This window comes from Bos mutus, chromosome 6 (genome assembly GCF_027580195.1).
Source record: "Bos mutus isolate GX-2022 chromosome 6, NWIPB_WYAK_1.1, whole genome shotgun sequence".
NCBI classification, from domain to species: domain Eukaryota; kingdom Metazoa; phylum Chordata; class Mammalia; order Artiodactyla; family Bovidae; genus Bos; species Bos mutus.
Window position 1 is genome coordinate 95,919,464 of NC_091622.1, and position 13,466 is coordinate 95,932,929.

General features: G+C 41.7%; 1 protein-coding gene across 1 annotated transcript in view; it reads right to left on the bottom strand.

Moving 5' to 3' along the window:
- Positions 1 to 1,872: 1,872 nt before the first annotated feature.
- Positions 1,873 to 13,466, bottom strand: part of RASGEF1B (RasGEF domain family member 1B) — a 38,306-nt gene continuing 26,712 nt past the window's right edge. Inside the window, exons 11-14 of the mRNA XM_005903092.3 lie at positions 8,208 to 8,303; positions 7,726 to 7,849; positions 5,844 to 5,916; positions 1,873 to 3,276 (exon numbers count right to left, since the gene is read on the bottom strand). Of these exons, the coding sequence (XP_005903154.1) occupies positions 3,252 to 3,276; positions 5,844 to 5,916; positions 7,726 to 7,849; positions 8,208 to 8,303 (318 nt within the window). The 3' untranslated portion in view covers positions 1,873 to 3,251. The remainder of the gene's footprint in view (positions 3,277 to 5,843; positions 5,917 to 7,725; positions 7,850 to 8,207; positions 8,304 to 13,466) is intronic.

Below are 13,466 nucleotides of genomic sequence, written 5' to 3' on the forward strand. Positions count from 1 at the left end.
AGGAGGTTTGTCCTCAAACACAAGGGCTACTTCAAATCCTGAAAGGGGGCTCTCTTCCTTCCCCACCCAACTCAGCTTGATGTGAGGCCTCAGCTCAGAGCCCGCAGCTGAGGAATGCAGGGCGTGTCTGAACAGAACACATCAGAATCCACGTCTATGGGATGCTGTTCACACTTGTGTTTACCCAGACTTCCATCCAGCCACAGCCATGATCAAGGCACCTAGACCCAAACCCAAGGAGGAGGATGGTGAATTACTGCCACAGCTCAGTTCCTGGTTTAAAACTGCTGGCTTATCTGGGCATGAAAACAAAAGGCACGAGAATGGTAACTCCGTGAAGAGTTATGGTTTAAACACCCTTATAATCTCTAAAAATCCCTAATTTGTTAAGCCTCTTATCACTTTAGGAAAAAAATGTTCACTAGCCCCATTTATGTATCTAATTCCACTCATTAGGGCTGACTCATTGGAAAAGACCCTAATGCTGGGAAAGATTTGAGGGCAGAAGAAGGGAGCGACGACAGAGGAGGATGGGATGGTTGGATGGCATCATTGACTCAGGGGACATGAGTTTCAGCAAACTCTGGGAGATGGTGAAGGACAGGGAAGCCTGGCGTGCTGTCATCCATTGGGTCGCGAAGAGTTAGACACAGCTTAGCGACTGAACAACAACAACGCCTTAAATAGAAAATCTTAGAGCATGTTCGCAAACTCATTGTAATGCTCAGAACAGCCAGTTAAGAGAGTCGAGGTCAGCAGCAAACTTTCTTTCTGTAAAGGGCAGAGAGTAAAAATCCGAGGCTCTGTGGGCCATTCTGTCTCTGTTGCAACTATAAGACCCCGGTTTGTAGGCAAAAGCAGCCGCGAGGAACTGAGTAAGCAAGCGAGTGAGTCTGTATTCCAAAGACTTCACTTATGGATGCGGAAACTTGCATTTCATATCATTTTCATGTATCGTGAAACACTTTTTTCCTCAGTTTTTTCCAACAATTATCACCTTGTGGCTCAAATAAAAGTAGATTTGGCCAGCAGCCCATTATTTGCAGACCCCCCAACGTAAGTGGTTGAAAGATGGCCATGGCTGCTGTCATGGCAACACCTGCAGGATGCAGAGTTCAGGGAAAGGCAGTGGAGGCACTGAGAGGCAGTGCTGTAGGGCACCCTGCTGCTCTTCAGATTCTAGGCCCAGCAACATCAGCATGCCCCGCACCCTACCCAGACCTACAGAATCCACACCTGCAAGTCAACAACATCCCCGTGTTCCTCGAAAGCTTGAAGGTTACACTGAAGTCTGAGAAAGCTGGACAATGTGATTTCCAGCCTGGGCTCTAAAATTAGAAGGTTTCGGTCAAGTCTTTGTGTCTCTCATTAGCTACATGGCCTTGAACGAATCATCATCATTATTGATGCACCTATTTCCACACCTAAAAGCGTGGGGATGATGATCCATGCCAAACATTCAGACGTGTCTGGCAAGTGATGCTTATTAAAAGATGGCTCAGTGGTAAGGAATCTAGCTTCCGTGCAGGAGACCCAGGTTCAGTCCCTGGCTGGGGAAGGTCCCCTGGAGAAGGGAATGGCTACCCACTCCACTATTTCTGCCTGGAGAATCCCACGGGCCGAGGAGCCTGCTGGGCTACAGTCCATGGGGTTCGCAAAAAGTGGGACACAACTGAGCAACCACCACTTTCATGTTTTCAAGAATGGGTTCAAGGAAGTCAGGAGCCACACACATACTTCTAAAGGCCACTTCCCCAAGGACAAGCCACATTTCCAGCCAGTCCCTTGAGTCGAATGACTGAGATTCCAGTCCCCCACCGCCCCCACCTCCCCATCAATTCCATCCAGTAAAGAAACGAAAGGCATCACAACTCCAGGCCGCAGAGTGTCAAATATATTGATGGTTGTAAAGGGACAGCTTAGAGACATTTTCGGTCTGCTGAGATGGCGTGCAGTATACAGACATGCTCTGTTTTTCTGAAACCATGTCATTAAGTTTTCAAATACATCTCTGTTTTGAACATGATGTCTTGTTTTTTTTCATTAGCACAGTTTACTACTCTACAGATTCTCCTAGAGTAAATAATGACTGTTTGCAGAGCAACTATGGATTTGTTTAGATGTTTAACAAGGTGAACTATTTCACAATTAGATTGACCTCTTGAGTTAACAGCAAGATGTTTTTCATTTGTTCATTGCTCTAGTGGGTAGGGAGCGGGGGGTAACTTTACCAATTTGTTTTCTGTTCACATGTTCAGTTGCCAACAGATTCCAAAAGGTAATGAAAAATAACAGACTGTTAAAAAATTAAATTGTAATTAGACCATGGGGTTTTTTTTCCCCCCAAGGCCCTTACAGTCAGATAATTCAAATTTACAAGAGGAAAAAATAATACACATCATGGAAAACTAAGTAACAAAAAAAGACTACTAAAAAATACATCCGTAGAACACAGTGGTCAGTTGTAAACAGCTCAGGAGGGTAAAGAAAACAGACAGTCCTTCTAGAAAGTTACACAGTCCAATGACAAACTCTGCCTTTTTTTTTCTAGTGGCTATTTTCCTACCACAGTGTTGAGCTTCATTATTATATTAAATAACTTATATGGGTAAAAAGGAGTTTGCTAACCAGCAGCCAACTCAAAACCTTATAGGAAAAGGGAAGAGGGGAATTCACAACACAGCCCGAGCTCAGGGAAGCTAAGTCCGAGGCTGGCTTCCAGCCAGCCTGATCCCTCTGGGGCAATGCCACTGAGCTGCAGTTTGGGATCTAAAAGGAAGGCTTGCTTCCCCTCCCTTCTCTCCCTTTTTCTTTTAAGTTAACAAAGAAACATGGGCTTCCTAAGAGCCAGCCCTCAGCTGGGCAAGTCCCATTAGCAGCAAATGTCGAACCAAATTAAAAAACACACAAAAAAACAAAAACACACACATACACACACAAAAGAAAGCTCCATCCAGGTGCAGAGCTGTGATTCACATGGAAATTCCAGGAGATGAATCATTGCAGAGCTGGGACCCTTAGAGGATTCTTTCTCAAGTGTCCTCAGTGAACATTTCAGTCTCATAGAATCTGAGGCAATCTGTCAGCTGCAGGGAGCAAGGTCCCCATCTGCTCTTGAGGGAGCGTGCTTGCAGGGACTTCATGATTTTTTTGGTAGCACAAGATTCCCGAACACAAAGGCCAGCCCCTCGATGATCTACGTGATGCAGCGGCGGCGGCGGCGGCAACAGCAGCAATCAGCAGCCCGTGTGTTAAACTCTGCCCAGGAGGCTGGATCTGAGGAATGAAGAAGACACGATCAGAAGGGAGGCGGCAGATGATCTGAAGGAGGATGAGAATCCTCACGTAACACCAGTTTTGTCTTTCCCATATTTGAAGCTCGATTTTAAATAGTTTACAGTAAGTCAGACGAATATCATGTGATATTACGTGTGTGAGGAACCTAAAAAAATGACGCAAGCGAACTGATGGACAAAACAGAAACGGACTCACAGACATAGAAAACAAAGCAGGATTACCAAAGGGGAAAGCGGGGGGAGGGATAGAAATTTTAGAGTAACATATACACAGTGTCCATGCATGCTAAGTCGCTAATCCTCTGGGATTTGCTATACTCAAGTCTGGGAATTTCTCCACATCTCTAAAGTAATAAAAGTATATAGGGCAAGATAGAAATTCTATATTAATAATTAACTTCTGACTGTTTTCCAGCTTTACTGAGATATGTGTGTGCTAAGTTGCCTCAGTAATGTCTGACTCTTTGACCCTCTGGACTATAGCCCATCAGGCTCCTCTGTCCATGGGGTTTCTCAGGCAAGAATACTGGAGTGGGTTGCCATTTCCTTCTCCAGGGGATCTTCCTGACCCAGGGATCGAACTCACATCTCCTGCATTGCAGGCAGATTCTTTACCTCTAAGTCACAGGGAAGCCAACAAATACACACTACTATATATAAAATAAACAACAAAGACCTATACTCAATATTTTGTAATAACCTATAAAAAATCTGAAAAATTATGTGTATATATATATGTGTGTGTGTGTGTGTGTGTACACATATATAAAATTGAATCGCTTTGCTATACATCAGAAACTAATGCAATATTGTAAATCAATTATAATAAAAAATAATTTTAAATAAATTTTTAAAAAAGGACAGAAAAATATTAAGCACTGAAGTCTTTCAGATTTTCTGGGAGAACTGCTAGTTCAGGTAGGTACATCATTTGAGAATCTGTTGTTGCTGTTCAGCTGCTAAGTAGTGTCCAACCCTTTAAGACCCCGTGGCCTGCAGTGTGTTAGGCTCCCCTATCCTTCCCTATCTCCTGGAGTTTGCTCAAACTCATGTCTTTTGAGTGATGCTATCCAACTACCTCATTCTCTGTCATCCCCTTCTCCTCCCTGCCCTCAATCTTTCCCAGCATCAGGGTCTTTTCCAATGAGTCAGCTCTTCCTATCAGGTGGACAAAGTACTGGTGCTTCAGGTTCAGCATCAGTCCTTCCAATGAATATTCAGCACTGGTTTCCTTTAGGATGGACTGGTTGGATCTGCTTGCAGTCCAAGGGACTCTCAAGAGTCTTCTCCAGAACCACAATTCAAAAGCATCAATTCTTCAGCACTCAGCCTTCTTAATGGTCCAGCTCTCACATCCATACATGACTACTGGAAAAACCAGAGCTTTGACTATATGGACCTTTGTTGGCAAAGTGATGTCTCTGCTTTTAATGAGCCTTAGAATCCACTTAGCATGTGTGGTTTTGCAAAGAACCATCGCATACTTCTTTTTTATCTTCCTTGGGGGTGCTCTGCCTTGCCCAACACCTGCATTACCCTCAGTGTCATTGCTCAGCAGCACAAGAACATGTCCAGAGCTGTGGCAGACATGAGGGAGGAGCTAGTGCTCACCCTAAGGCTCACAGAGCAGAAGGGTAAAGAAGAAACAGCTCCAGTCCTTTGCCTATTACCACGATTTGTTCTAACGATAATAAAATTCCAATGCCTCCGTACCTTATCTCTCCTCTATAAAAGGTTCAAAGAAGGCCTAAATTTTCCTTTGAAACAAAATCACACAAAAGCAAATATATCTTAGACACCCTGGTTCATAAAACCTAGCCCTGATCGAGTTTAACGAAGGCTCCCAAATGACTCTGGAAAGAAGAGAAAATGGGCCTGCCAACCTGGTACCAAAAGGCACATACTCCTAGAGTCTCTCAGTAAAAATACACAAACAGCAATTTTGGTTATAGTAATTCTATATCCTGGGCTACTTTCGCCCATTAAAGCATCTCAAGTGGTTAAAAGACAAACTTATCTATCCTAGTTTTGTTCAAAAATACTAATAAAATCACAAAATGTTTAAATTTGAAAAGATTGTGGATTATGTTTCAAGTCCTAACTCTCTCTCAAACCAAAGAGGGGACCAAGATCTAGGCAATAAGTGACGCTCTCAGATTTACTAAACCAATTGGTCTTTTTTATCTCAGGTCAAATAAAATTTTAGTGTTAGAACAATTCTTATCTTTTAGATGAAGAAAATGTGTCAGAGGCCTTTTTAACACACCATGGGGAAATTTCAGTTCCTCATCCCATAAAATACTGGGAGAGAAAAAGCAGCAGAGAGTCACTGTATATCTGCCAGTATTTAAAAAAAAAAAAAAAAGGCAATAAAACTGAAGGATGGCAATGAAGATTTTAAGCCACAAAGATTTAGTAAACAAGAGATAAGCTACAGAGAGGGCTTGCAACACGCAGGCAGGGACTTCCTACAGCAAGCACATAGCTTTTTTCACTTAAGGCCAACATGTTTAGATTTGTACAGCAATGAGAAGCAATGAGACTCACCTTAAGGACTTCCATCTGTCTTTCTCTATATGATTTTCAGGTCCTTCACTTTCATAGGATGCCAAGTAGAGAGCTACAATCAACCAAAAGGAAGAATGCATGAATGCGGAAGTCTTCTTCTGATACATTACCCACCTCCATTCATCCCCCATTCAACCTCAGCCAAACCCTACAGCTAAGCACACTCTTTAAAACACTGAATTACAATTGGGAAGCTTTAGAAACACAGAACACTACTTTGCCCCTGCTGGACCCTCTCAACAAAACACCAGGGGCCTCTAGACCAAAAAAGCAGTTGGTTAAGTAAGACAATTTATTATTATTATCTGTTAAAGGGATACTTGTGAAAGACATGCAAAGTCTGACATGCCCACAGCATATCTCCCAGGTTCTATTTTTTTAAAAGCTTATTTATATATCTATATATTTTTTAAAATTTATTTTTGGCTGGCCTGGGGGGGCTTTTTCCCTAGCTGCAGCAAGCGGGGGCAACTCTCTGTTGCAGTGAGAGGGCTTTTCACTGTGGTGGCTTCTCTTGTTGTAGAGCACGAGCTCCAGGATGCTCAGGCTTCAGCAGCTGCAGCACGTGGGCTCGGGAGTTGCGGTTCCCGGGCTCTAGAGCACAGGCTCAATAGTTGTGGAGTGTGGGCTTAGCTGCTCCACAGCATGTGGGATCTTCCCAGACCAGGGACTGAACTCTGTATCTCCTGCATTGGCAGGCAGATTCTTTACCACTAAGCCGCCAGGGAAGCCCATAACTAATACAATTTTTGAGGCAAAAAAAAAAAAAAAGCTTATAAAGGCAAGCCACAGGACTGGAATATACGCTCACATTTATACTCTTTACAAAAAGGAGGACTGGGATGGGGAGCCTTTTCTGCTGGACTGATTCATTGATTTGGCTGTGCCGGGTCTTAGCTGTGGCACATGGGCTCTTCAATCTTCACTGTGGCACATGCGATCCAGTTCCCTGATCTGGGATCACACCCAGGCCCTCTGTACTGGGAGTGCAGAGTCTTAGCCACTGGACCACCAGGGCTTTTAAAAAGACTCCCGGACCCCTGTTAGCTTTTAAAAAGACCTTTTAGCAGGTAAAAAGTTAGGGTTTTTAGGTCAATTTTTCACTCTTCTAATGTTTTCACTTTAATTTTAAGTCAAAAAGATTTCCAAAGCTTTAAAAGCTTGGTATTAATCTTGCCTTCAGAGGTTAGTAACAATCAAGCCCTCTCTGGAATAGATCTTATTAATTCAAAATGTTCTTTAGTCATTATCATAAACACTATCAATCTACCATGAGAAATAGTTAATAGTGCAATTGATTTGTATAATATTAGGCTATAATAGAGTAATATAATCAATCCCCAAGTCTTTTACAAACTTTAAATATCCAGTCAGTTTTTCTGGTACACAATCACTGTTTCTGTCTCAAAGTCCCTAGTGTTTTAACAGGTTAAGACTTTCCATGGTTTATTTTTTACAAATAGCAGCGGGTAGCAACTGCTTTGTTTTTCAAGTTTATCTTGAATATCAACATGTCACGAAACACCTTTTTTCTCCATTAACGCAAGCCTGAACAAGGGGAAAAAAATCCCTCAGTAACTTTCCATTTGTGCCCCAAAGCTCTGCAGATCTAATATTATAAAAATTTTGTTTAAACACAGAAATGTACTATTTGTGGCTGAAGAGTGAGTGAGTGCCTGACTCAAATATTTTAGGGATAAATCACACAGTTTTTTGTGCAACAGAAAACTCAAGATGGAACAGGTCAGAACACAGGCTTCATACTACATAAGGAACCAGACACCAAGCATTTAATACACTGATTTCCTGATTGTAGGTTCTACAGATCCTGGTAGCAGTCACAGCTTAACAGGCTACCCACCATCTTCACTGAAGACTGGTACTGTGAGTAGATGCTGTAAGATCTTCCGGTCCCTCTCAAATGGGCACTCCACTTGTTTCCACGTCATGAATTCACTCACTTGTTTGGCCAGTTCCCAAAATTTCTACAAAAGAATCAAATGAAAGTTGAATTGAAAGGCAGTTGTCGAAAATCATGAGCTTGGATGATTTAATGTTCTCTTCTGGCTTCTAATCTTCTTAACTACATCATTTTCTTAATTTAAGAAAAATCAGCTATTGGTATTTTTAGGTAGTGGTGAAAAGTTACTCAAATATCTCTGGATAAGAATAATAACGGTGTAGCTAATTTATTCTACTCAGCACTGTTATCTTCTCACAGATTAGCAAGGAAAGAGAAAACTTGGTTTGAGAACTTCAGAATCAAGCTCAGATGGCCTGGGCTCTCTGCACTTGGTGGAGAGGCTGGTCCTCTGCGCTCAGATTTTTGCAACCTACCCTTACCTCAAAGTTGACATGGCCGTTGGGAAGGCGGTTGGCACAGCCCTCATTGAGGAAATAAATATCTTTGATTAACAGACTGAAGAATGGTATCACAATCTAGAGAAAACAAAAAGATTCTGGTTTGTTTTGGGCAAATAAACATTTAGTCTCTCATCAAACAATACAAGACATCAATGAAGGGATTACATAGTTGCTGTTCAGTTGCTCAGTCATGTCCAACTCTTTGCAGCCCCATGGACTGCAGCACGCCAGGCTCCCCATCCCTCACCATTTCCCATAGTAGGCTGCCATGGATTAGGGTGGGTGCAGTGTTTTGCTGACCTCCCATGACAGCCATTTCCTTCTTTACATAATTTTTCTGAACATGCGAATGCTGTTAATAACCAAAACGAAGCAAAGATGAGTGGCAATGGGAGATGGATGGATTCAGGTTGTTTTCCTTATTTTTCTCAACATAATAGCACAGAGTAAAATCTGAAAGTTCTCGTTATAATCAAAGGGACAAGATCTAAAGGACTCTTACTTTTCATTCAGTTAGAACCAAATAATAGAATACCTGCCACCGCAGGTACAAAGATTTTTTTTTAATGTTTATTTATTTGGCTGTGCTGGGTCTTAGCTGCAGCATTCAGAATCTTTGAGTTGCAGCCTATGGGGTCTAGTTCCCTGACCAGGGCTTGAACCTGGGCCCCTTACATTGGAAGCACAGAGTGTCAGCCACTGGACCACCAGGGAAGTCCCACAGGTACTAAGATTTTAAAATATGTGACCCATCTGTCTGTGAGGGTCTGTACTTTTTCTATCATTTACACATCTACATTTTAGATGATGTTTCTTTTTAGAGGAACATTTTCTTTTCCCTTGAAGAACTGTATATATGCTCAGTTATTCAGTCGTGTCTGACTCTTTGCAGTCTCATGGACTGTAACCTGCCAGGCTCCTCTGTCCATGGAATTTTCCAGGCAAGAATACTGGAGTGGGTTGCCATTTCCTCCTTCAGGGGATCTTCCCGAAGCAGGGATTGAACCTGCATCTCCTGAGTCATCTGCGTTGACAGGTGACTCTTTAACACTGAGCCACCTGGGAAGCCCCTTCTCTTGTACACACCGCTTAAGATAACATGAGAACTGGGAGTTTTCAGTAATAGTTGCTACAAACTTCCTATTGAGCAAATCTGGCCTTGTATGTCAGAACAAGTAAATACCTGCTGTCCTGGGAAAGCACCAAAGCAGTATAATACCTTGCACAACAGTTGTGAGGGAGGCCCAGGTGAGGGGGGATATGCATGTGCAAGTTAATAGTTGTTTAAAAAACAACGAGCCTTCTTTAGTAAGCCTTTCCTGCCTTACATCTTTGGTGTGCTAGAGTGGTATTTAACGAATTAACCTAAAATCATAATCTCTGAGACAGTATCCTAATTCCTGCTAAATCCAGAAGGAACAAAGAATAAGACTCTCTGTTCTTCCCCTTTGTAACTTCTACTTTCTCTCAAATGCTAACATGCTTTTGAAGATTCTAAATTTGCGACAGTGCAAACGATGCTGCAAACACCCGTGGGTGGGCCTATGCTGTTTACCCAAGAGCAGGTTTTTGAAGTTTTCCCAAGCTTATGACTCATGTGGTACATCTATCCTAGATGAAGGGGAGGTCTGGAAAACATATGTTTTGGCTTATACACAAAAATATTAGCATACATTTTCACTTCTAGAGAGAAATTCAGATTTTCCCCTAAAGTCATTTAAAAAAGATAGGCTTTGATTATTTTTTTGTTTTACTGATTTTTTGACAGCACTTTTGAATGTACTTAAAATTTTTTTTTTTAATTTACTTCTTTATTTTACTCTTTTTGCTGCACTCGGTCTTTGTGGCTGCATGGGTTTTCTCTAGATGCGGTGAGTAGGGGCTACTCTCTAGCTGTGCTGTGCGGGCTTCTCATGGTAGTGGCTTCTCTTGTTGCGGATCATGGACTCTAGGTGAGCAGGCTTCAGCAGTTGTAGTTCATGGGCTCAGCTGGACCTGAGGCATGTGGGATCATTCTGAGCCAGGGATCAAACCAGCATCCCTTGCACTGCAAGGCGAATTCTTAACCACTAGACCAGCAGGGAAGCCCTGAATTATTTGCTATTGTCTGGAAGTCTCTAAACTGAATTCGTAAAGGTCCCTTCATAACCTTCTCATAATTTTACTGGCTATTTTTTCTATTATTTTAGAACTAAACAGCCATCACCACAAAGATAAAAGCACATCTGCACCTCACTTCTTTGCAAGACCACCTGTGCCTGCAAAGTGTTGGGCTTTGCCTCTGCCAGATTCAAATGCCTGAACTGAGAGGCAGCCTCTCAGTTTCAAATCTGGCTCCACACTCGACTGGCCATATAAACCATGAGTCTGCCAACTGTGGCCCACAGGCCAGCCCATCTCATCACCTGTTTTGGAATGGCCTAGAGGTCACACAGTTTACATTTTTAAATGGCTGGGGAAAGAGCAAAAGAATAATATTTCATGAGCATGAAGTTAAAATTCCAGTGTCCAGACAGCTTTCGTGTGAAACAGTCACATTCATCCACTCACCTACACATCACCTACATCAGCTTTTGTGCCACTCTGTCTGAGCTCAGTAGTTGCAACAGAAACTGTGCAATTTACAAAGCCTAAAATATTTATGATCTGGTCGCTAAGAGAAAAAGTTTGCCAACCCCAGGTATAAGGCTAACATACTAAGAAAGCCTAGTTTCTTCACTTTAAAATGGAAACAGTGCCTCACTGAGTTGTGGCAAGGATTAAATAAAACAAAACTGACCTCAATTAAGCATCCCCCCCCAAACCCACGGGCCCCATACAAGGGGACAAATACTGCTGATGGATCATCATCAGGAAAATGAGGACTGAATTATAATTAAGGTGGACCTACATATGGTACTGATGACTCACTGTCTTACAAGGATATTTAAACTCTTCAGAAGTTCTTGTCACATGCCTCTAGCTAGGTGGCAGAGGCTATAACATATGTGAGTTTTGCATTCATGGTGTGTGCCATACAATCCAGTCTTTTTTAAAAAATAAAATTTACTTGAACCAGAAAAAAAAAGAACAATTCACTTATTTCCCCCATTCCCTACCTCACGTCTCTGACAACCATCAATCTGTTCTCTCTATCAATAAGCTTGTCTTAAAATGAAAAAAATTATATATATATATACACACATATATATACATTTAGATCTCACATATAAGAGAGATCATACAGTACTTGTCTTTCTCAATCTGATTTATTTCACTTTATGTCTTCCAGTTTTACCTATGTTACCACAAATGGCAAAACCTCATTCATTTTAATAGCTGAATAATATTCCATTATGTATATAATGAATAGATTGCAATACATATATATTTGTATGTATATATTTTATATATATGTATGTGTGTGTATATATGTATGTATACATAAATTACAATTTCTTCATCCATCAGTGGATAAGACTGTTTTCATATCTTGGCTTTGTAAAAAATGCTGCAATGAACATGAGGTACATATATCTTTCCGAATTAAATGGTGTTTTTGATATGCTTGGATTCCCAAAAGTGGAATTGCTGGACTGATCCACCATTGATTGTCAGAACTACTTTTCCAAGATGCAGCAAGAGAAATAATCTCCCTTATTATTCCTGCTCTGTTCCTGATGCCCATATGCTAGACAGAGCGGACTCACAAGCTCCTTCACCTTCTCATTTCCTCATGAATGGTTCCCTTCAGATCGGCAGCCCCTACCAAATCCACCACAGTAAAAATCGGGAGACTACAAGGACTCTGGATTTCCAGAGCTAAGGTGGACATATAGGCTACTAACAGGAACAAAAGTTTGGTTTCTGAGAAGTCTTTCAATGAAGGCTTTCGTGGGAAAACTTCTCAAGTAGTAATGTTTCCTAATTCCCTTTCACAATATTCTAAATTCACAAACTTGGCAGCTACACCTTAAAGGAGTTATCAGTTCCACACCTAGACATGAATGGTGATGAGGAGGAATAAGTTCCCATGATCAGAAATGGGATGGTAAAAGTATTTAAAACCATACACTCACATGAGGAGTGGTGAAAAACCAGGAGACACAAGGACTCAGAGGAAAACCAGCTATTTAAGGATCATTTAACGGCCCCTATGTGACAGACAGATTTAATCTGTTCTATGATGTGGTTCCTAGAGAGAAACCACATCGGCCACATAAACATAATTCAAAGAATATCAAAGATTGTATTACTCTCGTCATGTTTCCAGGAAGACTTTAAAATAGGCAATAACTCAGAGGTAAAGAGTTTACCCTCACTTCAAAAAAAGAAAAAAATATTCCAATTCTCTTGAATCAAAGATGGCTCTTATCCCCCCAAATGCTTTCATTCATAGACTTGGAGGACAACTGTGAACTAGAAATGTCAGATTTTTAAAAAATTGGTGGTGATACCATTTGTTTTATGAACTGCAGAATACAATCCATATGCTCAGACAGAACTGGTTTAAGAAAAAAATGAAATTAAAGTCGACAATTTATTCAATGACAGAAAGGGTAAATACTGTTTTTCTGGAAAAAGCTATCAGAGCCCCACAAGTACAACATTCACTGAGATCTTGGTTGGGGGGGTTGGCCAGTGCTGCAGCTTCAGACTTAGTGGTAAAGAATATACCCTCCAATGCAGGAGACACAGGAGACTCGGGTTCAATCCCTGGGTTGGGAAGAACCCCTGGAGGAGGAACTGACAACCCACTCCAGTATTCCTGCCTGAAAAATCCCATGGACAGCGGAGCCTGGTGGGCTATATAGTCCATGGGGTCGCAGTGAGTCGGACACGACCGAGTGACCGAGTAGGCATGCATACGTGCACGCAGTTCCTGATTGACAGAGATGACTCTACAGCTGCTTCCTCCCTTGGACAGAGACCCCTGTAACTCACAAAGGTTCTGCAGAGAAAGCCTTGCACATTCTGGGTGCTGGTATCCTCCCACAAGTCTGCTCATTTTCTGAAGCATAAAAAGCTTCCGATTAGATTTTTTTCAATCTAGTCATGGAAGTACTGAGATGTGGAAAAGTAGTACTGACCCAGAGGGATGGTGTCGGGAGGGAGGAGGGAGGAGGGTTCAGGATGGGGAGCACGTGTATACCTGTGGCGGATTCATTTTGATATTTGGCAAAACTAATACAATTATGTAAAGTTTAAAAATAAAATAAAATTGAAAACAAACAAACAAACAAAAAAAAGCTCATATAG